We start from the raw sequence: 23,777 nt of genomic DNA on the forward strand, positions 1-23,777 counted from the left end.
TATGGGATGGCCCTCAGTCTCTCATTAAATTCAATGGGACTTTCTCATGGGTAAGTGTGCGTAAAATTGAAAGCTAGTAACTTTTTACCTAATTAGAAAGGTATTAGAAGGCACTTAAGCATATTCTTACAGCTACTGGAGAAAGACAACTGAAAAATTTAAAGGAAGTTAAAGATGACCCCAGTGATTCAAGGCTGCAAAACTCCAAGTCTCTCCAAGTAACAGAGTAAAGACAGAGGTGGGGGAATTAGAGACTCTTTCTTTTTCAGGGCTCTCAGAATGAAAAGATAAATTACCAAGAAAAATTGGCTGCAAAAGTAGACACACTTACTTAGTCACAGGCCCTACTGAGCATAGTGAGATTACTTTCAATCACACACAGACTTAAACAGTTCATGAAGATCTCATTCTTAAAGCCTTTAAGTAAAAACTGAACTGCACATGTCTTGCTTTAACAGTATGCATTCATTGTTCTACCAGAACCTCCTGAATCATTGTTTAATTTCACTAGTTTAGCAACTATAGAAATAGCAAGAGTGGTGATTATGAGTCAGCGTAACCCCTCAACTTGTTGGTATGAGTAACAATACATACGTGCAATAGTGGACATGGTTGTAGAATAGCCCTGAAAATCTTAAGACACACCCAGAAACATTTGGCTTATGAGCGTGCTAGGCATCTGTAGATGAACTGCTTTTGAGATCTCTCTCTCCCATTATTTCAGGTACACAGAATACAATACATTTAGCTTACTTTTGCAATAGTATTTACTATTGCAAATACTATTTGGTGCATGGTTCAGTGAACTGGATGTAGAATCCAAATTGTGTGGGTGAGAAGGCTTCCTATATCCTATAGCAGACATAGGACTCAGCTAGACGGGTAAAAAAAAAAGTGATTTATATGTGTTGGGTGTGCGATATAACATTGTGCCACCAGATGGCGATGTGGAGCCCCCTTTTTCTCTACCTGCTTTCCCTGTTTAAATAGTATTTACTTTTGCAATAGTATTTACTATTGCAAATACTCAGTTTGAGAAGGTCATCAATGCCTAGACACACTGCAGCTTAAGACAATGATATTATTATTATTATTATTATTATTATTATTATTATTATTATTAAAGCTGTACATGCTCCAGTGTACGAAGATTAGCTGGGCTGGGCAAATTTTGGCTTACCTTTAATATTGGCAATTTTTGTCTTCAGTAGTGGGTGTGTTGTCAATCTAGCAACGGCTCTTTCTTTTACTGTAGAATTAGGCTGCATGAGAAAAATGGTGAAGCATCTTGTTGAGTGAGAAAACAAAAAGGAGAAAAAGAAAATCAACCCTATCAAGATTAAATCTGCATATGCTGTAATAAGGGGCTTGAAAGGTTACCAATGGCAGTGGTATTACACCAAACTCCACCCTAGTCGGCATTTCTGAAGATCAAATACTATTATCTTCAGAGACTTAGGAACAGCTAGAATCTGTATTTCTAAAAATGAATCTAACTTACTTTTGCCAACCTGCAGGATTAGGAAACACTTTCTCGTGACTAAAGAGCAGTCATAGCTTCTGTGGGAGTACCAAATACCTTTAGTTCATGCACGAATGGAAAACACTAAAATCTTTCATTTTACAAGAAATTCAATTTCCTCCCATTTATAGTTACAGTTGAGAAGGAAAGGGTCGCTAAACATACAATTTGACGTCCACATTTTTATAGCTTACTAGTATTTTTCTGCACACAAAACCCTGGCAAAAGATGGTAGCAGTCATATTTTCCCATAAGAATGCCCATGACACTATGCCAAAAAATTTGGCCCAAGTCTTTCAAAGCATCCAAGGTATGCAGATTATTGTACATATCTGCTGCAATCCTAAATCCTATGGAACTCAGTAAGATGTGCTTCTGATGAGCAGATACAGAACTGCACGGATAGATGAATCGAGTGAAAACCTGATGCTCTGTATGTTTGCTGAGAAGTACATTCCACCAAGTTGATTGGGCTTATTCCAAAGTCAGTACAGTAGAACCTCTACTTACGACCGCCTCTACTTGGGCCCGATCCAAGTTGCGACCGTAGCAAACCTGGAAGTAAATATGGGGTTTGCTGTGATTTGCGCCTGTGCAAAGCACGCCACCGCCGAATGCGCCTGCGCCCAACGGCGCTTCTACCAGCGACCTAGATCGACTTACGGATGGACCTCCGGAACTGATTACGTCTGTAAGTAGAGGTTCCACTGTATAGGCTGCATTACTTTTTCACTTCTCAATCTTAGCTTAAAAGTTCCCTCTGATGCTATAGCATTAAAAATGTAACATAAAATAAAAAGTCAACTGCATAGTGGATAACAATTATCCTAGGCTCGCTTATTCATAGATGTTAAAATGCCAAACAAAACAAAAATATTTTAAAGTCTTTCCCACAGTGACTGTAGCCACTGATCTCATCCAGATCTCTGCTGCCCATACTCCTTGTATGAAGTGCATGCCTTGCATCAGTAGGAGACTCATCAATGAGGCAGGATTTTGGACTAGTGTATGAGACAAAATTCGTAAGACGTTGATTTAGGAACTGAACTCACTTCCTCTGTAGTTAGGAGCAGAGGGGACCCTTCATTTCTCAGGATCTCAGAATTGCATTGCCATTGCAAAGCTCCATTAACAGCTTATTTGTAGCAGCTGTTCTGTATGGTGGCCACAGAAAACCCCATTAAATGGATTGTTCTCACTGAAATTTTCCCCAGGCTCCTGGTGGTGAAGAAATAATCTATGCGATGGGGAAAGCCATTTGGCAGGCTATAGTACACATGGAAACTACCCATTATGATTTTGCACAGTGTTTAGAGGTAGACCAACAGGAAAAATACACTGTCGGGCACCAGGACTGGATATTAACTCTTGAAACCGTTTTTGAGCTAGTTCATTTCCGTTCAAAAGCCAAAATTACCGGGCAGACAGTGTACCTTTGGCACCGAGGAGACGTTAAGCTAGACAACAAATTCTTAAGGCTGTGAAAATATTTAAGAACATAGTTCAAACGTACAAATCTTTTGAAGACCACAAGGCTGAATCATCTGCATTACAGGAACAGAGTTAGTCACAGGGAGACAAATCTTACACCTTCATGAAACATTCCCACATCGCCAATGTTCTTAAGAGTAACCACAACCATTTGTGTTTGAAGTTAGGGTCTGTTTGCCATGGAAATTTATCAGGAAACAGTGGTTTTTAAACACCCACAGTCAATTCCATTTCAGACAGAATCAGGGGACTGTTCAGGCTCTATAAAGGTTATTCCTAGGGTATCTTATCTTGTGCCTTATGAAGAAACATTAAACTTGCTTCTTACTGCATTCGTGTCCAGGGAACTCCGAGCAGCCTTTTAAACTACTAGTAAAGCCCTACTGAGCAGAGTGATCTGACAAGGTGGGTTTGAATTCACAAAAGATAATGCCATAAGGGCCTTTAAGGGGCTACAACAGTCTGGGGTTTAACTGTTTTTTTGCAGCAAGAGACTAACAGGGCTACCCCACTGCAGTAATTTGGGATATCTTAGTATAAGGTCTGGCCCTGAAGACGTGCAGATCACAAAAGCAATGACACCTGCTCACCGCATGTATCTTTTGACTTTAGGATGAGATGCATATTGACAGAATCCCAAGCACTCACTTCCTCCAAAGTACACATTAAGTATAAGATGTCACCAACAAATACCAAGACTTATTTAGCTAGAGATTTCACAGAAGTTTGTTTCTTCTTGGCTTAAGGACTGCACACAGAATTTTTAAATAAGGCAAAGAATGTTAAAAATCCAAGTAAGTAATTATGTGTTCTGTTATTAATGTCGTAACAAATGCCAGCATCTTCTATCAAGTAACATAAATGTATAATTAGCATGAAGAAAACATAACCTTTTCAAAGTGAATAGCCTTGAGCCAGCAGAGAAACATCATGATTTGGATTCCAAAACTTCTGAATCAATAAATTTCAAGTGGCTGTAATGCACACTGCATAAAAGCAACGGGCTTTCCCATGCATTCCATCCCATGCATTGCTTAAGTATTTTTTTTAATTATTAATTTATTTTTGAAGTGTATAAATGGCTCACAAAGAACACAGTAACAGTATTACCAATAAAATACTATTCAATCATTAGCCATAAAAGCTTGCCAATGTTATACTGAGTCCCAAATAACTGACAATCTATTGGCACATATATATTGGGGAAAAGACCTGTTTTCACCTATCTTCCAAAAAAATACAAAAAAGTGATGGTTGAGGCAGACTGTTCCACATGTGGACCAAGAAAACTCTTGCCTTTACACTTTTGATGATGGAGAAATGGTCTCCTTGTAAGATCACCGCAATTGAGGTAGGGAGAACTAGGTCTGGTCCGTGGGCTGGAGTCTTCTCTCCTCTCCACTAGGTGCCCTGTCTGATAGCTGGGCGGAGCCATCCACCTGTCAGTCACCTGATATCACAATAACATCAGATGACCCGTTTCCCTTTGTCTGTGTGGTCTCAAATCAAACCACACGGCTGAAGAACGGTACTTTGCAGGCACTGCCGATAAGCTGATTGTCAGTGTTTTGCAACTTCTAAAGCCCAGTGCACAGCTGAGTATTGAGCAGTGTAGCTTGCAGGTGCTGTCAAGCCCCATTTACCCTATTTCATATATCTATGATGTCAGGTATAGTACAGGTGGGTGTGACTTAGCTGAAAGGGCCTCACGACCCAAACAGAGAAGCCTGGCCCGCTTAATAAGGCCTGTGGGCCACAGGTTCCCCATTACTGAGGGGCACATGAGAGAAACTCTCTCTTCATGTACTTCTCTAAAGCAAATTCCCCACCCCACAAATATTTGACGCAATGATCAGCACTAGCACAATGGGGTTCCCCCTCTTCCCCAGGACATGCCCTAAACCATCCCAAAATCTGCTCCGAGGGCTTGAGGGAACTCCCAGAACAGATTTAGGGGGCACATGGGGGAGGAGAGTGGAGAACATTGTGCTAGGTTGACTGTAATCAGCTGCTCCACTTAAACATACTCGATTCTACATTCTAATTCTTCATCTTCCCCAAGCGTTGAAAATAATTTCCGCTTCCTTTTAATGTATGTATACTAGTTAAAACGTGGTGGCCAAAACAAAATGCACTGAGAAGCACCGAAAGGAGAAATGCCATTGCTTCCTGTACCTTGTATTAATAAATTGGTTTTTCCTTTAAAAACATCAACCAACGACAACAAAAAGAGATCACAACAAACCCTAAACTACCATATTGGTGAATTGTATGTATGTTGTGGTTTTGCTAGAAACAGAAATTCCGCCAAAGAAACTCACATTACATGTTTAAATTATATTACACAGAGTAAGCAAATCTGCCTACATCGGCTCATTCCGCTTTGGCAAAGTTTGAAAGGAAAGCTAGGGCACTGGTAGAAATCTGAGAACTCTCCCCTTTCAAAAACAGCTGTAAGCTGGACACCGGCAGGCACAAGAAGTTTGCCTCTTACTAACTATATCCATTAACGAACAAGATGGATCTCAATAATAAATAAATTGCTCCATCCTGCAATAAGATATCCTTGCTATTAAGTTATCCACTGACCAAAGGAAATATACGATTTTTAAAACAAATGTTGACCATTTCAAGCAATGACAAACCTACAACACAAAGGTTTTCATTGCAAATGAACAACTTGCAGCCAAATCCTTTTTTTCCCCTGGAAAAAACAATCCCTGAAAAAATTAATGAGCAAGGTCCAATGTCGCACCAGCTAACATGATGGGACTTCTTCTCCAAAGGAACAAATGGGATTTCCCCCAAGCCTCTGCAGCAGATTTTGGGGACATATGAAGGGCTTCAGGGAGAAGAGAGAATCCCAATTCTTTGAACTGAAGTCCATTGTGCAAGTGTCTGACAGGGTTGAATGTCACCCAAAGTAAAATCTGCAAAATGTATCTCAAAATGCCAGCCAGAAACTTTTGCCCTCTTTCTTGGATAGACAACTGCACCTAAAACCTATGTAATCAACTGTACCAGAGATGAGATTTGAAATACAATTTATTTTGGCATCCGAATAGAGATGCTAGTTTATAAATAAAATAGGACAATGCAGATCAGCTGTGAGGTGCTTACAAAATCATCTAGAGTCCTATCCCCCAGCTCACCTCCCACCTCAAAAGCAAAAGTGCTGACAATCTAAATAGACACCTCTAAAGTATCTCCATGAGGTATGTATGGAGTTTTTCTTCTTCTAAACTTGCAGTGCACCGAAAAAATGAAGGACAGAGACATTTGCAACTGAGAGCAGAAATCTCATCAAGGCATCCATCATGACCAAAGCAGGCATCTGCACATACCTTTGTTGTTGAAAAGTCAGAACGTTAGAAAAGTGCTCTGAAGGATCTACAATGACAAACGCCATCAGCACCAACATAACATGAAACCCTGTGACAAACCTTTGGGATGGCTGTACAGTGATACCTTGTGTTACATACCGTCCCCCTTACGAAAGCTTTGGGTTATGCGCTCCGCTAACCTGGAAGTAGATGCTCCTTGCTGCGAACTTTGCCCTGGGATGCGAGCGGAAGTCACGCTCCAGAGGCACGGCAGCACCGGGAGGCGCCATTAGCGAAAGCGCACCTCATGTTATGAGCTGTTTCCGGTTATGAACGGACCTCCGGAATGGATTAAGTACGTAATACAAGGTACCACTGTAAATATATTTGCTCAGGTTGAAAATGGGTTATTTCCCGCAAGCATGTTTACATGATGACTTAACACAAATGCACAAAGAATCCTACCTTTTTGCAAACAATCTCAAAATTAATTTCTCTTTCGAGTGCTAATTTGGTAACGTGGTCAAGCTTTATCTCCTGTGTGGGGAAAAGAGAGAGAGAAATAGAGTTAGCTAAAGGCTTTCATTTCCCCTTTTTGGCAAAACAGGATTAAAATCTAATTTAGATTAAAATCTAACTGGAAATGCAGCTCATCCCTCTTGAAAAACAAGAGATATCTATGTTAATGGTGTTTAAATTTTTTAAATATATAGACTCATTGTAATTCTATTATACCAAAAATCTGGAAGGCATTACTGAGGTCTCTGGCCTTCTTTTTGTTTCTGCTTTGATATTTCATATCTGTTTTCTGTGATGGTTTTGTTTTATGCTCAATTTTGTATGTTAATAAAATAAAACAAATCCACCACATGCACACAAGTTGACCTATAACACAGCTCTTCTAGGATAACGCCAGCTGCATAGTGCAGTAAACAATGTCCCCAAATTTCAATCACTCGGCATTTACAGTTCTCCACCTCCTGTACAGTTTTCTTTCGGAGTACATTGGCAACAATAGCCTTATTTTGTTGCAATTCACCCCTTTTTTTTTTGGTGGTGATGTGTAAATGGCTACACAGGTAGAGATACAATGTATAGTTATGAGGTAGAGTTACAATACAGAGTAACAGCAGCTGGTTTAACAGGTAGTATGCATGTTATTTAGAAAATACAGTGGAACCTTGGTTCTTGAACGCCTTGGTGCTTGAACCATTTTGGCTCCCACATGCCAAAAATCTGGAAGTGTTCCGGTTTCCGAATGTTTTTCGGCAGCCAAACATCCGATGTGGCTGTCGACTATTGTTTCCTTGGGCATTGGCGCCAATCAGAAGCAGTGCCTTGGTTTTCGGACGTTTCGGAAGTCAAATGGACTTCTGGAATGGATTACGTTTGAGAACCAAGGTACCACTGGATATGAAATTAAAAATTAAAATCTGCATTTGAATCGTCTATATTTAGAAAAAACAATCCACACAGCTTCCACTTCGGGTCACCCTGGAAATGTATATGATTTCTAACCGACATAAGGCATTACATTCTTTAGTGATGTTCTGTACAATGCAGGGGTGTCAACTTGAATAAAATATAGGGGGGGCAGGTAAGCGCCACCCTGCATAATCAATCACATGATACAGTGCACACACACCATTTGAACGGGAATGCCCATCAACTGTGTGGGGGGCCCACCCCCCAAATATTTCATTGTGGGGGTCAAAGCCCCCACAGCCCCTGGGAGTTGTCTCCTATGGTACCCTGATGTACTTCTGTATCTTGGCAACTCCATACAAGACATAATTCAAGTAATGGGTTGAGCAGTGGATTGAACATGCAGTTCACCGAGTTTCATTTTAAATGTTCTTAATTTTTCCACATTATGCTACAATATGGAGAATGGCTTAGGCTAATTCAGTTTGTGACTTTCATTCCAGTATTCTATTTTAAAACTTGTTGTTTATTGCCTGGTTGTTGGTAAGAAATGCAAGTAACACATCACATCTGGCATTGCAAATTTAAAATAGCAAGGGGATTTTTTCCCCTTTTGGTCATAGCAAGGTGATGAAAGTTCCAGCCGTCCGATAGCTACTGTGGTCAAATTCACACCAGGTTTTGCAGATGGGAATGTCATTTGAAGTTTTGGTGCCAACTGGGGAAAAACATCCTCATGCTTTCGGAGGGAAAACACACCCACCCCACTTACTAGCTTTACAATAAACTTCACCCACAAGGAGTTCCAACACCATCTCCACCTAATCTAAAGGAAGAATCGCCAGTTAAGACTAATTTGAACTTGATACCCACTACAATCGTACCCTGGATCTCAAACCACTTGCGAGTCAAATGTTTTGGGTCCTGAACGCTGCAAACCCGGAAACGATTCTTCTAGCTTGCAAACATTCTTTGGAACCCAAACGTCCACTGCAAACTTCCAGAATGGATTCCATTCGACTTCTAAGGTACGACTGTATCTCCAAGTTCATATTTAAGGCTAACAATGAAGCATTGAGCGTGCATCTTGTGTGATGGCACAGAAATAGAGTGTAACTGATAAAGTTGTGCAGTGGACCTGGCCTAAAATCACAACTCCAACAGAGCCGGCTGAACCAAGTCACAATCTCTCTGGTTACGTTTCCAAGCTTCTCTGTAAAATGAGAATGAACAGCTTAGACAAGTAGTGACAAAATGCATAAGGCATGGCGGGGCCTTTTCTAGCTGGTGGGCTAGATCCAGGGTTCCCCCCATGCCCAGAAGGGATGCCCACTTCCCCATCCCCCAACATCACAATCTTTCCTTTGTGGCTGGAATTCAAGGAGCACACAACCAATCCCTAGGGTTTGAAGTCAGTGTCAATCAGCTGATGGCAGTGGACCTCAAGCTGTGTTTTCAACAGGGGCAGCTGTGATACCGAGTTCTCCATCGGGAACTCCACAGTGCAACCATGCTAGCCAGGTCAAATTCAGTACCTTACAGCTGACTGGCAATGACTTCAAGCCTCACTTTTGGCAGGGGCCAGCTATGCTACAGAGTTCTTGACAGGCTGATTGGCAGCCTTGTGAAGGGCACCTTAAGGCTACTGACTGCTCCTTGGCAGTTTTGTCACTACCTGTCCTGCAGATGATGTCACAATGGACATTAAGTATAGGGCGGCGGGGGTGGGGGAGTGGTTTGGAGAAAACTACCTCGCAGACCAAATGGGGCTCATGATGAGCCTAGTTACGGCTGCCCAGTGGAGTTTTCCCACTCCTGTGGTAAGGAATGCAACCCTATGGCACAGGGAAATCTTAGTCTACAGGTGTAAAGAAAAGAAACCCACAAATATCTTTACACACAAAGTAGACAGATGTGGGCAGGCTGCTAAAACACTTTGCTCTGTTGACAAGAGCTGTTATTTATCAAAGTTTCATAAAATATAAAATAGTCTACAAGTACATAAAATTTAAGACGAAATTCAATCTTGAAGTAAACTCATGCACTGGTATTTTTACCAATAACAGTGACATTATTTCAATGTACTAAATCGACACAAATTTATCTTCTGCTGCTAAGAATCCCCACTCACTTAAATTCAGCCACAATACCATTCCAAATAATGACAAGAACCCAAATAAACATAATTCCTTTATAAAAACTGGAGGTTGTATTCAATGTTACTCAGAGTAGCCCCACTGAAATTAATGACTATCTTTGGTTCATTCATTTCAGTGAGTCTTACTTGGCTGCAACCTTCAGAGTTGAACTACTTTTTCTTCAAAACCAACAAGTAATGCAGTTTGTGATATGGAACAAAGGTATGTTGTTAAAATTATATCAAAAAACCCATTTTTTTAAAAAAAGGCCTTGGGCATGCATATGCCCTTAGAATCCCTAAAATAACCCCTTTGGATAATGCTTCCTTTTAAACTAAACTCTACTGGTTCACATATAGATTTAAGACTGTAATTCTGTGCATACTTACTTCGAGTGCTCTGTAGACTGATATCTGTGGTCTTATATATACTAGCCTTTTGCACTCTTTCACTCTTGTCTGATGTTCCTAACCCTTCTTTTAGACTTTCTTAGCTTCTTTTGGAATATATATATATATATATATATATATATATATATATATTTGCTTTCGTAGATTTTCACGGGTACAGGAATGCAGGTTTTGGTGTCCTCGGGTGTCTTCCCGTGTAAAAGTTGGGGTGTCTAGGCGACGTTTCGACGAGGTCTCACTCGTCATCTTCAGGCTGGTGCTTTCGGCTTCTTGTTACTGGAACAGAGCGGGATCTCAATGTTTGAGTTCCTATAAATACTGTAGAGGGGGTGTGGTGTCTAGCCTCCAATGTTCTGGGCAGAGAGGAAGTTCCCAGGCTAGTGTGCCTTTTCTTCTTTTGTTCCTTAATTACTTGAGAGATACCTTGAGTGATTTCTTGAGTGAAAACTGACACCAGATCCAGAGGCACACAGAACGCCAACACCAATCAACCACACCAGACCCAAACCCAGACCCTCTCCACAGATGAATTACTGACACCATCCAGTAGCCAATCCATGGTGGCACCTCCGGATGCTGCACCCCCCTGCAATCCCTACACAGATCTGGCTGACACAAGCCACAAAACCACAGCTCGCCCCTATACACGAAGCCAAGCCAAAGCACAACTAAGTGCAATACAGCCATCTTCTCAGGAAAACTCTTCACAAAGTTCAAGAGGTCAAGACACAAAGACTTTAGCAACTAATCCACACCTAATGACCCACCTAAGTGGTACTCAGGATATCACTCAAGAAATCACTCAAGGTATCTCTCAAGTAATTAAGGAACAAAAGAAGAAAAGGCACACTAGCCTGGGAACTTCCTCTCTGCCCAGAACATTGGAGGCTAGACACCACACCCCCTCTACAGTATTTATAGGAACTCAAACATTGAGATCCCGCTCTGTTCCAGTAACAAGAAGCCGAAAGCACCAGCCTGAAGATGACGAGTGAGACCTCGTCGAAACGTCGCCTAGACACCCCAACTTTTACACGGGAAGACACCCGAGGACACCAAAACCTGCATATATATATATATATATATATATATTCTGTTTTAACTCCTTTTAGTGTTTTGTTTTGTTTTTTAGATTTTATATGATTTTAAATGATTGTACCCCTTTCCTTATGCTGGTCTATGACTGTAATAAAATGTCATTGTTGTTGTTGTTGAAGTTGTTGAATTTGGGAGAAGTACCAACGAAATCAGTGAGATACGAATCAGATAAGTACAAAGTGTTGGCACAGTTAACTTTTCAAATGCAGTGACATGTTCCTAAACTTATTTTCATGATTTTAAAAGGCTTCCAACACAAAATGGAAGCAATGACTTCAGCTTAAAGTTTAAACTGGAAACTATGATATGAGCATTTTAGACAGTGTAACTAGAGGAACGGTTTCAGCCCCATGGTTCCCATTCAACTCAGTAGTCACATATAGGAAATATAATTAACTGTCTTTCCTCTAGGATGAAAACATTCGTTTGCAAGACCGTAATTTTGTGGTGATTTAAAAAGCAGTCGCTCTCCAAACTGCTCTTTGCAAGCTACTGCAGAAAGTATTTTGGTTATCGATGCTACAAAAACCAAGTTGGACAAAAGGAAAAAGCTGGGTCATAACATCATTCAGTGGGGCAATCACAAAAACCAAAATTGCAATGTTTGAACATTCCATTTCCTTAGCAATTCTTCAGTTGTGTATGTCAGCATTCGCTTGGGATAGTATCCTCTATTTTTTCCTTGAAATGTGTTCCACATCACCTTCCCCAAAGTCAAAATCAAATTTCAATTATAAGCAATATCAGGATTAAAGCAAGAATAAGCTTTCCTAGTTTTGATATGTGGGCATGGACTTAGGTAGTAACTATCACCATAAGCAGTTTTCTCTTTAATTTTCAAATACAGTTGTTCCTTGGATCCTGAACGCCTTGGTACTCAGACATTTTGGCCCCCGAATGCTGCAAACCTGGAAGTGAGTGTTCTGGTTTGCGAATGTTCTTTGGGACCCGAATGTCCAACAGGACTTCCACGGCTTCCAATTGGCTGCAGGTAAAGCCAATCTATACTCATCATGACCTAGAACTTGAACAGTCCACTAAAACCCTTTCTGGCAGAAAATGGTATTACAGTTGGAAGTCCTAAAATTTAAATGTTATGGTATTTCACTGGCATAGGTATAACTGTAATTTAGCTAGCCACTGCTTTTACAAGTACATTCAATGAAATATTCATGCCACTTTGTAAAAGTAAAGTAGAAAAAATCCTTCGCTTGGAAAGCGAGCTGTAAATTCACAGGAAGTACATAGTTCTGTCTCCTTTTTTGCTTTATAAATTCTTCAGGAAAACTCTAAACTCCATTTGTTAGCAAATTTAGAATTGAAGTTCAAGAAGTACACACACACACAAAATAAATGAAGCCATTTTCTTGCAATCATATTTACCAACATGGCACAGGCATTGAAAAACAACTGCAATAACTTTTAAAATGTTTGATATTCAAGCAGAGAGAAGAGAAAAGCAGCAAAAGCAGTCGGAACACAGAGCAGATTTTTAAAATTCCATTTTGGTCACAAGGCAAGCCATTAAGCTGTTTTGGATTGTATTGGCTGTCATTACCTAATAATTAAGAAAAACAAACATTATTTATGACCCTGCTCCCTGAACTGACTTCAGAAGAGACAATGCGGAGCATAAAAATTTCATCTTGAAGGCATTTGTTCTTCTCTTGTGTGGTATTAATACTCTTCCTGGCACAAAGCAAAAGTTCAAGCTGCCATAGCCATTCTAATCTGCTTATAATTTGCCATCCTGCTGCAGCAGCTCACATATAGAAAAAAGGCAACTTGTGGCAACTTCACACACAGAAGGAAGCGCCCTTCATGCCAGGAACGTAGGCACCTCGCTGGGAGGAGAGAAGCACACAAATACACCCCCCAAGCTTGCAACTCATTCCAGAAACATTTTTTAAAAATGCAACTCTCTTCCATATCTTTCTTTGTCTTGCATGTATCACATTATAGGCACAAAAAGTGAACTTGCATACATGTACAACTGCAGCCATTCTAAAGCAGGCAAGGGAGTTGCAAGGAAACTATACAGCTTGGCTCCCGAACAAATTTGGCTCCCCAACGCGCAAACCCAGAAGTGAGTGTTCTGGTATGTGAACATTTTTCGAAAGCTGAATGTCCGATATGGCTTTCAATTGAGTGAAGGAAGCCATGCCTTGGTTTCCGAAACCATTTCGGGAATCAAATGGGCTTCCGGAATGGATTAAGTTCGAGAACCAAGGTACCACTGTATTGTGAATGCAAGGCAGTACTTTATTTCCTGAATATGTACAATGCCTCCTTTTTAAGATTAACAGGTTGCTAGTGGGGGAAGGCGGGACGCAGGTGGCGCTGTGGGTTAAAGCCTCAGCGCCTAGGACTTGCCGATCGAAAGGTCGGCGGTTCGAATCCCTGCGGCGGGGTGCGCTCCCGCTGCTCGGTCCCAGCGCCTGCCAACCTAGCAGTTCGAAAGCACCTCCGGGTGCAAGTAGATAAATAGGAACCGCTTACCAGCGGGAAGGTAAACGGCGTTTCCGTGTGCAGCTCTGGCTCGCCAGAGCAGCGATGTCACGCTGGCCACGTGACCCGGAAGTGTCTCCGGACAGCGCTGGCCCCTGGCCTCTTGAGTGAGATGGGCGCACAACCCCAGAGTCTGTCAAGACTGGCCCGTACGGGCAGGGGTACCTTTACCTTTACCTAGTGGGGGAAGGCAGTCCTGGAGGCAGTAAATTGATGAGAGTGGAGACAACGAACAGAACAAGGAGTGATCACACCTCGATTAAACGCCAAAGGTGGCCTTGCCTCTTTGGGTATTTTTCTTCAGGTACTATCCCCAAACAGTCATCGTTTTATTCTTAAGAGTTTGTACTTGACATCCTCAAATAGCACTCTGACTGATGTATGTGAGAAGATATATCCAGTTTTGTTAAATGATGTGTGGCGATTATTTCAGAAATTAACAATAACGAACTGACTCAGCTCCTGCCAACCTAGCAGTTCGAAAGCACATCAAAAATTGCACGTAGATAAATAGGCGGAAAGGTAAACAGCGTTTCCATGCGCTGCTCTGGTTTCAGTGTTCCGTTGCGCCAGAAGCGGCTTAGTCATGCTGGCCATGTGACCTGGAAATACTGTCTGCGGAGCGGACAAACGTCAGCTCCCTTGGCCTGAAAGCGAGATGAGTGCCGCAACCCAGAGTCGTTCGTGACTAAACTTAACTGTCAGGGTCCTTTACCTTTACCCTGCTGTTCAGAGCTGGCCATAACAGCTCAGTCCCATTTCCTTCCTGTTGAAGGATTTCCCCACTTCCTCTGTGGCTAACGTAAAACTATTATGCAAGGTGTAGCTAATGAACAGGGCAACTTGATCAATGCGCTGTCATTTGCCACCACACTTTGAAGAAATACACTCAAACAATTCCAAAGAACTATTGCTGATACGCAAACAAATATACAAATTTATCTAGAAAACTGTTTATATCTATAAGGTCCATACAGTGGTACCTTGGTTCTCAAACTTAATCCGTTCTGGAAGTCCATTCCAAAACCAAGGAGAGCTTTCCCATACAAAGTAATGCAAAATGGATTAATCCGTTCCAGACTTTTAGAAACAATCCCTAAAACAGCAATTTAACATGAATTTTACTATCTAATGAGGCCACTGATGCATAAAATGAAAGCAATGAACAATGTACTGCAGCCACACAATCAATCAGTAGCTGATTCCACACAGTCACAAAAAAGCAGCAAAAACAAAAACGCAAAATAAATCACAAAACCAGATAGACCTCAGCATAACACTCAAAATGGAAGTGTGGCACTCAAAACCGACAGATGTGTCACTCAAAACGGAAGAATAATCAAAACAGAGCACGTTCAGCTTCCAGAAAAAAGTTCATAAACTGGAACACTTACTTCCGGGTTTGCAGTGTTTGGGTTCCAAGTTGTTTGAGTATCAAGGTGTTTGAGAACCAAGGTACCACTGTATTTGCAGACAAATTCATACCTAACTTTGAACCATAGGAGGCAGATTATTCTTGAAATTTCTTTAGCTTTAATGGTCAGCTGTGTTGATACTGATGTGCGCTTTAACTGCTGTTAAGGCAGGAAGAGTGAATTTGTTCCTTGCCAGGACCATGGAATCTTATGGCAAGTTCCCAATTTCTTAATTAGGGTTTGCAGATCATAGGCAACATTCAACTAATACACAATATCAGCAGATCCATGGAAATCAATGAACTTAAGTAACATAAGTCCACTGATTTCAATGGGTCTACTGTGAGTAGGGATTAGCTGGGCATCACCTCAGCTCTGTTACACTGGCCCAGAATGCTCATTTCAGAACAGTGACATGGGTTTACATAAAAACTTGTAACATGTCATGTGATGTGAAATAGGATAAATTGAATCAATGAAGGCCAAATAATAGTATTACTGTAATCCACCCTCTTTTTCTACAAATACATCTTTATGTCCAGTTTGGACATCCATAAAATAAATCACGTACAGAGGAAGAACTAGCAAGGTTCATAGCGTTCTTTGTCTCTTTCCTGTATTTTAAAATAAATGTTTTATACAGTTCTGGCAAAATGAAGCCTGAAGAATCTAAAAACAGTTTTCTGTTCCAATAGCTTCAAGAACTCCTGCAAACAATTAACCCAGTTTTTTCATCCACGTAGCTAGAATTTTTAACCAATGTTGTTTGCCTGCAAAGAGGATATTTCTAGCTTTTGAGTTTGGAATGTTTGGGATTTCTGAATCATCTGATTACTACATATGCCTATTAGTCCTCTTTTAATAAATATAAAGTGCAAATATCAAGGGGGAAAGCCCCTTGGACCAGACCACACTGATGTCATAAGAACAAACCTGCCATAGAGAAAAACTTTAATCTTTTTAACAGTTAGTGACAGGACTTCTCAAGTTCCATCAAATACATACCATCCTCTGGCTGGTATTCATTTTTTAAGCGCAAGTGCCTAAATCTTATTGGGTACCATACACAGTGACTACTGAACAATTCTTCATATGTAACTGTTAGCACCTAGCAGAATGTTTTAACCCCAAAAAGTATTTTACATTAAAATAAAAAAACAGGTAAACTCACAGCCCAACATGACATGAGATTAAGAGTGCTCGACACACAGCGGTCTGTATTTCAAATTTTATATAATGCAAGTTACGTTGCAAAATAGAAATGGTTTTTTTCCAAGCTGAAGCTGTTTTTGCCCCTGAATCTATTTCGAAATCTGTTTCGCAAAGAAACTTCATGTTTACATATGAAAGAGGTACAAACATAATGAACTTCACCTAGAAAAAAGCTTGACCAGGCATAGGCAAACTCGGGCCCTCCAGATGTTTGGCACTACAATTCCCATCATCCCTAGCTAACAGGACTAGTGGTCAGGGATGATGGGAACTGTAGTCCCAAACATCTGGAGGGCCCGAGTTTGCTTATGCCTGAGCTTGACAGTAGGAGTTATAGAATCTTTCGGGCAAAGTTCATTGTAAAATGTGAGAGCCTCTGCTTGAATGTTTGCAACCAGGATCGAAACAAGCAATCCCTTTAATCCCGTGAACTGCCCCCAAACTCTGAAATGCACTATAGGCACAAGAAGACGACAGCAGAACTGGAGGCTTCACAGGCCACGGCAGAGAGTGTTTTCCTGCCAGGGATGATACTGGACTCCAAGTCCAAGAATACTAGTAGGAAACAAACTTTACACATAATTTCCACAAACAAAGAAGCCTTTTAGGGCACTTTGGGTCTGGTAGTCTCAGTCCCATCAACAGCAGGAGAAGACAACCTGAGGAGCCCAAGGCGCACTCAATGCCTCAGCCACTTTCCCTCCTTTCGCCAAGGAAAGTTTCCAGACCTTGGAGCAGGGAAAGGAGGTTGACAATCTTGGCAAGGGCTGCTTTGTGTGTGTCCTCTAAGCATTCTGCAAGTGCTCCAAATGCAAGCTTACAACGGTTCACTTTAGGAGTGCTTCAAAGTTTCAAAGGCTTGACCCATTTCAAGGACAGCAACATGCTGAAATTCCAATTCAGTGGTACCTCGGGTTACATACGCTTCAGGTTACATACGCTTCAGGTTACAGACTCCGCTAACCCAGAAATAGTGCTTCAGGTTAAGAACTTTGCTTCAAGATGAGAACAGAAATCGTGCCTCGGTGGCGCGGCAGCAGCAGAAGGCCCCATTAGCTAAAGTGGTGCTTCAGGTTAAGAACAGTTTCAGGTTAAGAACGGACCTCTGGAACGAATTAAGTACTTAACCCGTGGTACCATTGTATTAATGGTACAGGTAATCAGTATTTCTGGTTTCTGCAGGGAACTGGATATCTGAAACACACCATCAAGTTTCTGTAATGCAAGTCCGTTTGCTTGTCCAAAAACATAGCTGTGCCCTGCAATTCCACAGATACTAAAAAGCCTTCATTTTTGATGGAATGAAGAAAGGGCAAGATAGCTAAAAGACAAAGGGCTGGATCCAGAATGGCTATTTCTTCAATGGAAGAGTTCATTCATAGAAGGCATTGGGTTCTGGTTCTGTCCAGAGGAATGGAAAAGGATTTCCACTGACTTCCCCTTTTGCCATGCTGTCTCTAGAGCTCCTGCAGGTCTCCAACCCTATGGAGCAGTTTTCAGGAGGTGTAGGGGTTGTCGGAGAAAAGGACAAATAAACTAAAATCACTTCTTCCTTCCAGTGCCAGTGAAACTTTGCTAAGCAAAATTCTGGATCCAACCCAGTTCTGCTATTATTTTGTGTTTTTTTTTGGCTGAGAGAGAGAGAGACTTAAGTCTCAGAGAGACTTAAAATAACATTTCCTTATTTCCCCTCTTTTAAAGTTATCTTCTTCTTCTTTGGCGATCACAAAGACCAGTGCATTTGCTATGTGCTTTGAAAACTGCTGTATACATTTTAAGGCAATTCTATAGGCACCAAAGTGGAAGCTGTTTAATCTACTTTTCATTAATAATGAGTTCTTAAATACTTCCAAGAACCAGCATATTGTGTAAAATTACTATAGCTCACCTGTTTAGAAAAGTAAACTATGCATTCATTAGCAGGGCAAAACAGCATTCCTGCAGCTTAATCTTATGGCTAATTTGAAAGACCAGCCTTGCACTTTGAGGTTTAAAATTATAAATATTGTACGAAGAAAAGAGACTGTAATTAAGCTATTCATTGCTACAAAAAAGACCTGTTATTCAAAAGCCTGCCAGACATTTACTGGCTCAGCATGTCAGTGTAAGAGAAGTAAAAGAGCCTTGCAAATGCTAATGAATACCCTGGCTTCAGAAGAGAAAAAATACTTTGGTTTCAATCCATTTTGTCAGTTACTGCTTTGCACATTAGAGCAGTGACTGCATTGCAGAAAAATGTAAGGAGTTGGCAAGTGGGAAGACTAGGAACTATGATGTCAACCACCAAAATGTCCATCGCATTTCTGAGCAGCAGAGGCACTTAACAGTCATCATTCAGTTCAGGAATTAAAAATTGAGGCACACTGGTCTGTTGGAAACAAATGCTAGTTTAGCTTGGCAACACGTACAAGTCAAATTAGTCTAGCACCTTGACAGTTACACCAATAAAAAGTAAAATATAAATTTAAAAATAGTCTCCCACCACGTTTGTGGTCTGTTGCTCTCCCATATGTTCTATTTACAGCCAAAACTAGTCCATGCAAAATCTGAAACAAATTTATTTGAAGTGGATTTTTTTTTTTAAAAAGACCTGTACAGATGTTTGTAATTTAAGCAGTTTGTAGACTAGATATCCAAAGGCATATGCATAGCGTTACCTTCATGGCATGAATTTCTTCCAGTAACCTCTCTGCACGTTTATGGTTTTTCAATACTGCATCTTCCGTGCCCCTGAAAGAGGAAGGTATTTAAATAATATTGCAATACTGCATATGTTATGTTCCGTTATTATTCACTGTAAAATAATTCATGGTAATAGCTACCAAGGCCTAGTGCAGTTCTCTCCCCCCCCCTTTCTTTTTTTGCAATCTCTTATCCATGGTTAGGAAATGCAAAGGTTGCACTGGGAGCACATCATATGAGAGCAGAATGGCAGCTAATCCAAGGTCTGACTTAGCTTGGCTACAGGACAGTGGTGTAGCATGGGCTGCTGGCACCCGGGGTGTGTGTGTGTGAGAGAGAGAGAGGGACAGCCATGCCAGCCCAAGCCCTCACTGCCAACTGAGTGGGCAGCAAGTGAGGTGAAGTGAGGGGAGGGGAGGAAGAAAGAGATTCAAAGCTGCCATTTGAGGACAGACCTGAGGGCTGAGGTGCCCTGTTGGCAAAGGAGGAGACGGCTCTCTCCTTGGTGGTGGTGCCCTCCCCCTCCCTCCCTCTCGGCCGGCTCAGGGCACACATGGGTGGCCCTTCACCAGCCACGAGGAGGAGGAGGAAGCACTGCTGCCCCAGCCCGCAAGGCCTGGACCAGGTGCAGCTTGGCTTGCCTTCTCACTGCTCCAAACTTGATGAGGACCCCTGGCTGCGCCCCCTCGTCGTGCCCCTTCAAAAATCTGTGCCCAGGGCCACGACCGCCCTGGTCCTCCCCACACTATGCCCCTGGTTAAGGAGGAGATTCCTTAACCATGATTCCAGGCTTGGAAAGTGCATTGGCTTAGCTACCAAAGTGACCTGGAAACTCCAAAACACGTTACAGAAAATGAAAGAATGTGACGACTTGGGACTACTGGGGAGGCTGCAGGAAGAAATACGTCATCATGGCAAGAGGGATATTTTTTGGCCAGAGAGGGGCAGGGCACTTTCCTGCTAGAAAGAGCCCTCAGCTCCTACTACCAGTTGCCCTGCGACTGCAGAAAACCATAAAAAGAATAATTGTTAAGCTTACTTTTTTGCCTTCAGTTTTGCAATATGTCTAGTTAGTTTGCGAATTGTCAGCACTCTGACCTTCCTCACTTCTTTTCTCATCTTCACAACCTGTTTTTTGAGGGGGAAAGAAAATGCGTTGTAAAAAACAACAACCACCAATAGCATATTTTGCATGAACACTCAAAGTTTACAAACAGCTTTGAGCATAGTTAGCTCCCTTGCTTAACAAAAGACTGAATTCAGTTTTTCTGTTAAAAGTCAAAACTGCTTCCAAAAACAGCCAGCCAGTTGAGGAACAAACCAAGTCTCAAAACATGTCTGAGTTCTGAAAAGAAACAAGCCATGAAATAGCCAGGACATTCCTATGCAGTCATGTTTAATTTTCTTAGACCTAGGCTTGGCTATAGGTAAAGACAGCTTATTTGTGTTACATGTTCATTTATGTACTCACACTACCACAAAACACCTGTACTTTCTTCTAAGTCTTCTACAGAACAAGACTTCCTTCAGTTAACCACATGAATGTTTTAATTTAAGATGATGTTAATGCAAACCTGACTCATTCTTCGGTAAAACACTCTTTCAAATTCCATTTCACAGAGAAATAGACTGTTTTCTGGTGCAGTGAATGGACTAAATGGGCACTGACAGTCAAGAAGGCCCAAATTTTATCTTAGATCAAACATTTCTAGGCAACCCTATAAATTCCTACAGCACTTCCATGATGTCCTACAACATGAGGTCAGCATGCAATACATAGGTAAAAAAAACCAAAATTAAGCACAAAGACAGGGTTAATGCCTTAAAAAAAGCAACCCATATAAATAAGACAGAAATCACCACACCCCAAAGTTAAAAATAGAATGCTAGCCTACCCAAGTTATTTAAAGTATGTTTAATAATAAAAAATAGCAACACTAGCCTCTCTTACAATGCTGCCATAGTTGAGGTCATTGCTTTGAGAACCTGAAATGTGGTAGTTGTACCTTGGATCTTGAATGGCTTAGTTGCTTAACATTTCGGCTCCCGAACAATCGAAAGCCGGAAGTGAGTGTTCCGGTTTTTGAACTTTTTTGGAAGCCGAACGTCCGGCGCAGTTTCCGATTGGCTGCAGGAAGCTCCTGCAGCCAATCAGAAACTGAGCCTTGGTTACTGAATGTTTTGGAAGTGAAATGGACTTCCGGAACGGATTCTGTTTGGCTTTCAAGGTACGACTGTATATGAACACTAAATTCTAACCAGAGAACACCACCAGATCTAGACTTTGTTCTCACTGATGGATGAACGGAGGTGATATGCCAATTTCTCCTATAGCACCTCACACCCTCGAGGTAGGGAGGATTGGTAAATACTGCCTCTCCCTCCCCTTCCATTAATAGGAGCCCTCTGCTGGATCAAAAGTACACAGATGGAAGCTCTTCCATTCACAAAAACGTAAGTTTGGATCCAACTCAGTGAAAAGCTGCTATGTGGCAATGTGCGAATGCGTGTGTGTATCTAATTTAATTCCACCATGATCAAAGCCGATTTGGATATAACGGTGTTTTTTGAAGCCTACCTCACAGACTCAATGCTAGAAAGGAACTTGGAATGCATTTTAAAGTAGCTCTTTCAGCTTACTCCGTATTTCTATTTACTTGCCTGGAGAGCTGCTGGTGCCAATTTTGCAGGGAGAAGCAGAACAAGGAGCTCATTTCTATCTTTCTCCAGGAAGATAGGGAAGGCCTCTGTGGGAAGCAAGTGGCTTTCAGAAAACTGGTACATCAGTTAACTGACAGTCAAATAATATCAAAGACTTCCCATTTTATTATATGACCACAATGAAATATCCAATGAAGTAAAAAATGCCACTTTGAAAGTGGCACCTGTTTGTAATAGAGTTATAGGGTCATTTGTTAACAAGGACAGAAGTGAGGGATTTACACTACAATGGTCTGAGGGGTGGGGAGCTAGTAGTAGAACAAAGTTTCCTGCACTACAGTATCAGCTACAAATGCAAGCAAGAGGTCCGGACGGTGGCAACACGAGAACCGGGCCTTCTCTGCAGTGGCTCCCGTCTGTGGAATGCTCTCCCCAAGGAAGTTTCCCTGGCCCTTTCATTATACACCTTTAGGTGCCAGGCAAAAATATTCCTTTTTAACCAGGCCTTGGTTTACCTTGAGTGACATCTTATGCCCTTTTAAAAGTGGTTTTGTGTGTGTTGGGGGGGGGGCGTTTACTGGGTTGTTGTTTTTATTTTTATTATATATTTTGTGGTTTTATATTCTGATTTTTTTCTGTGAACCGCCCTGAGACCTTTGGGTATAGGAGGCCCAGTTGGTAGTGCTACCTGTAGCTGTTGCCCAATTGGCATTGACCAGGAACTGGGTTAGGAGCTGCTTCCATTTCTAGAATGCCCTCCCTGGTGAGCTGCTTCTGCCTCCCTCATTGCTGACTTTCAGGAGAAAATAAAAAACATCTATTTCTAGCCAGGTATTGGATGGGATACTACTGACCATGGCAACCTTGAAATTAGCAACTATGAAGATATGTGATTGCTCTAAAATGTTTTTAGATGCTCTACATTTTTTAAAATAGCTTTTATTTTAAATTGTATTGCTTTCAAATGTTTTTAGATGCTCTAAATGTTTTTATTTTGAATTGCATTGCCTTAAATTGTAAATTGTATTGCTTGCTGTCCTTGGAAGAGCAGGCTAGAAATTTAATAAAAAACAAATAAGTAAAATGTCACTATTTCCTCCCCTAAGACCCGAGAAAATATTTATTAATATTACTTGATATGGGAGGGGTACTTTATTATTCAAATTCCGACTCTGTAGACACTTCCTATTTGTTTAGTAGTGCGAAGTATAAGTGTAACAGCCAATTCCAAACCATCAGTCTGACCTCTTATTTAAGGTTGGGGGGAAAAGGAGTCAAGAGAATTTGCAAGGCTTGTTTTCCTTTTCCTTGTGACAGTCTCCAAAAAGACAGCCTCCCTCTGGGAAAATGCACCCCATGTGGAACAAATATTGATGTAAAATGATACTAAAACTAAAACCCTTTAAAAACAGTTTATTGCAAGGTAGAAGTGTTTGCATATTTGAAACCAATTGGGTCAGGAATTAGAAATTTGGCCAGAGTGACCGTGTCATGCTACGGTTCCATCTTACTACCGTGCAAACAGGAAGCACTGGCTTGCAAAAACACTTCTGCAGAGTCAAAATTTAAATAAACGATGCCTGTAATAGCAAGTGATTGTCCATAAATATTATCCCTGATAGTGTTTATAAGGAAAAAGGCTCAACGCACACAGCTTAAAATAAACTGTGATGTAAAAAATAAAAATATTTTAATCGGAACTGACTAGGCCACTCTTTTAAGTACGGATATGAAAATGGAGTTTATAAACAACAAGTACTCAAACTGAACTTGGGGTTCCCATCAGTTGTTTTTGGCCACCCTAGATAAATGTTTCTCTGCCAAAACTTCAGGGCCAAACAAGGCCCATCTTCTTTCCTGCACCTGCCCATCCAACCTGTTCCAACCAGATT

General features: G+C 41.2%; 1 protein-coding gene and 1 long non-coding RNA gene across 3 annotated transcripts in view; one reads left to right on the forward strand and one right to left on the reverse strand.

Annotated features, from left to right (window-relative positions):
• SRFBP1 (serum response factor binding protein 1) overlaps window positions 1-23,777 on the reverse strand; it is a 44,349-nt gene that overhangs the window by 4,590 nt on the left and 15,982 nt on the right. For both annotated transcript variants that reach the window (XM_083702416.1, XM_083702417.1), the window contains exons 2-5: window positions 20,264-20,352; window positions 19,200-19,272; window positions 6,802-6,873; window positions 1,181-1,262 (exon numbers count right to left, since the gene is read on the reverse strand). In XM_083702416.1, the coding sequence (XP_083558542.1) occupies window positions 1,181-1,262; window positions 6,802-6,873; window positions 19,200-19,272; window positions 20,264-20,352 (316 nt within the window). The remainder of the gene's footprint in view (window positions 1-1,180; window positions 1,263-6,801; window positions 6,874-19,199; window positions 19,273-20,263; window positions 20,353-23,777) is intronic.
• Window positions 6,886-21,902, forward strand: LOC310827016. Its single transcript, XR_014556136.1, has 3 exons — window positions 6,886-9,263; window positions 10,036-10,121; window positions 21,624-21,902. It is a non-coding gene; the product is annotated as an uncharacterized lncRNA (long non-coding RNA).

This window comes from Podarcis gaigeae, assembly GCF_964106915.1.
Source record: "Podarcis gaigeae genome assembly, chromosome: 11".
Lineage (NCBI taxonomy): Eukaryota > Metazoa > Chordata > Lepidosauria > Squamata > Lacertidae > Podarcis > Podarcis gaigeae.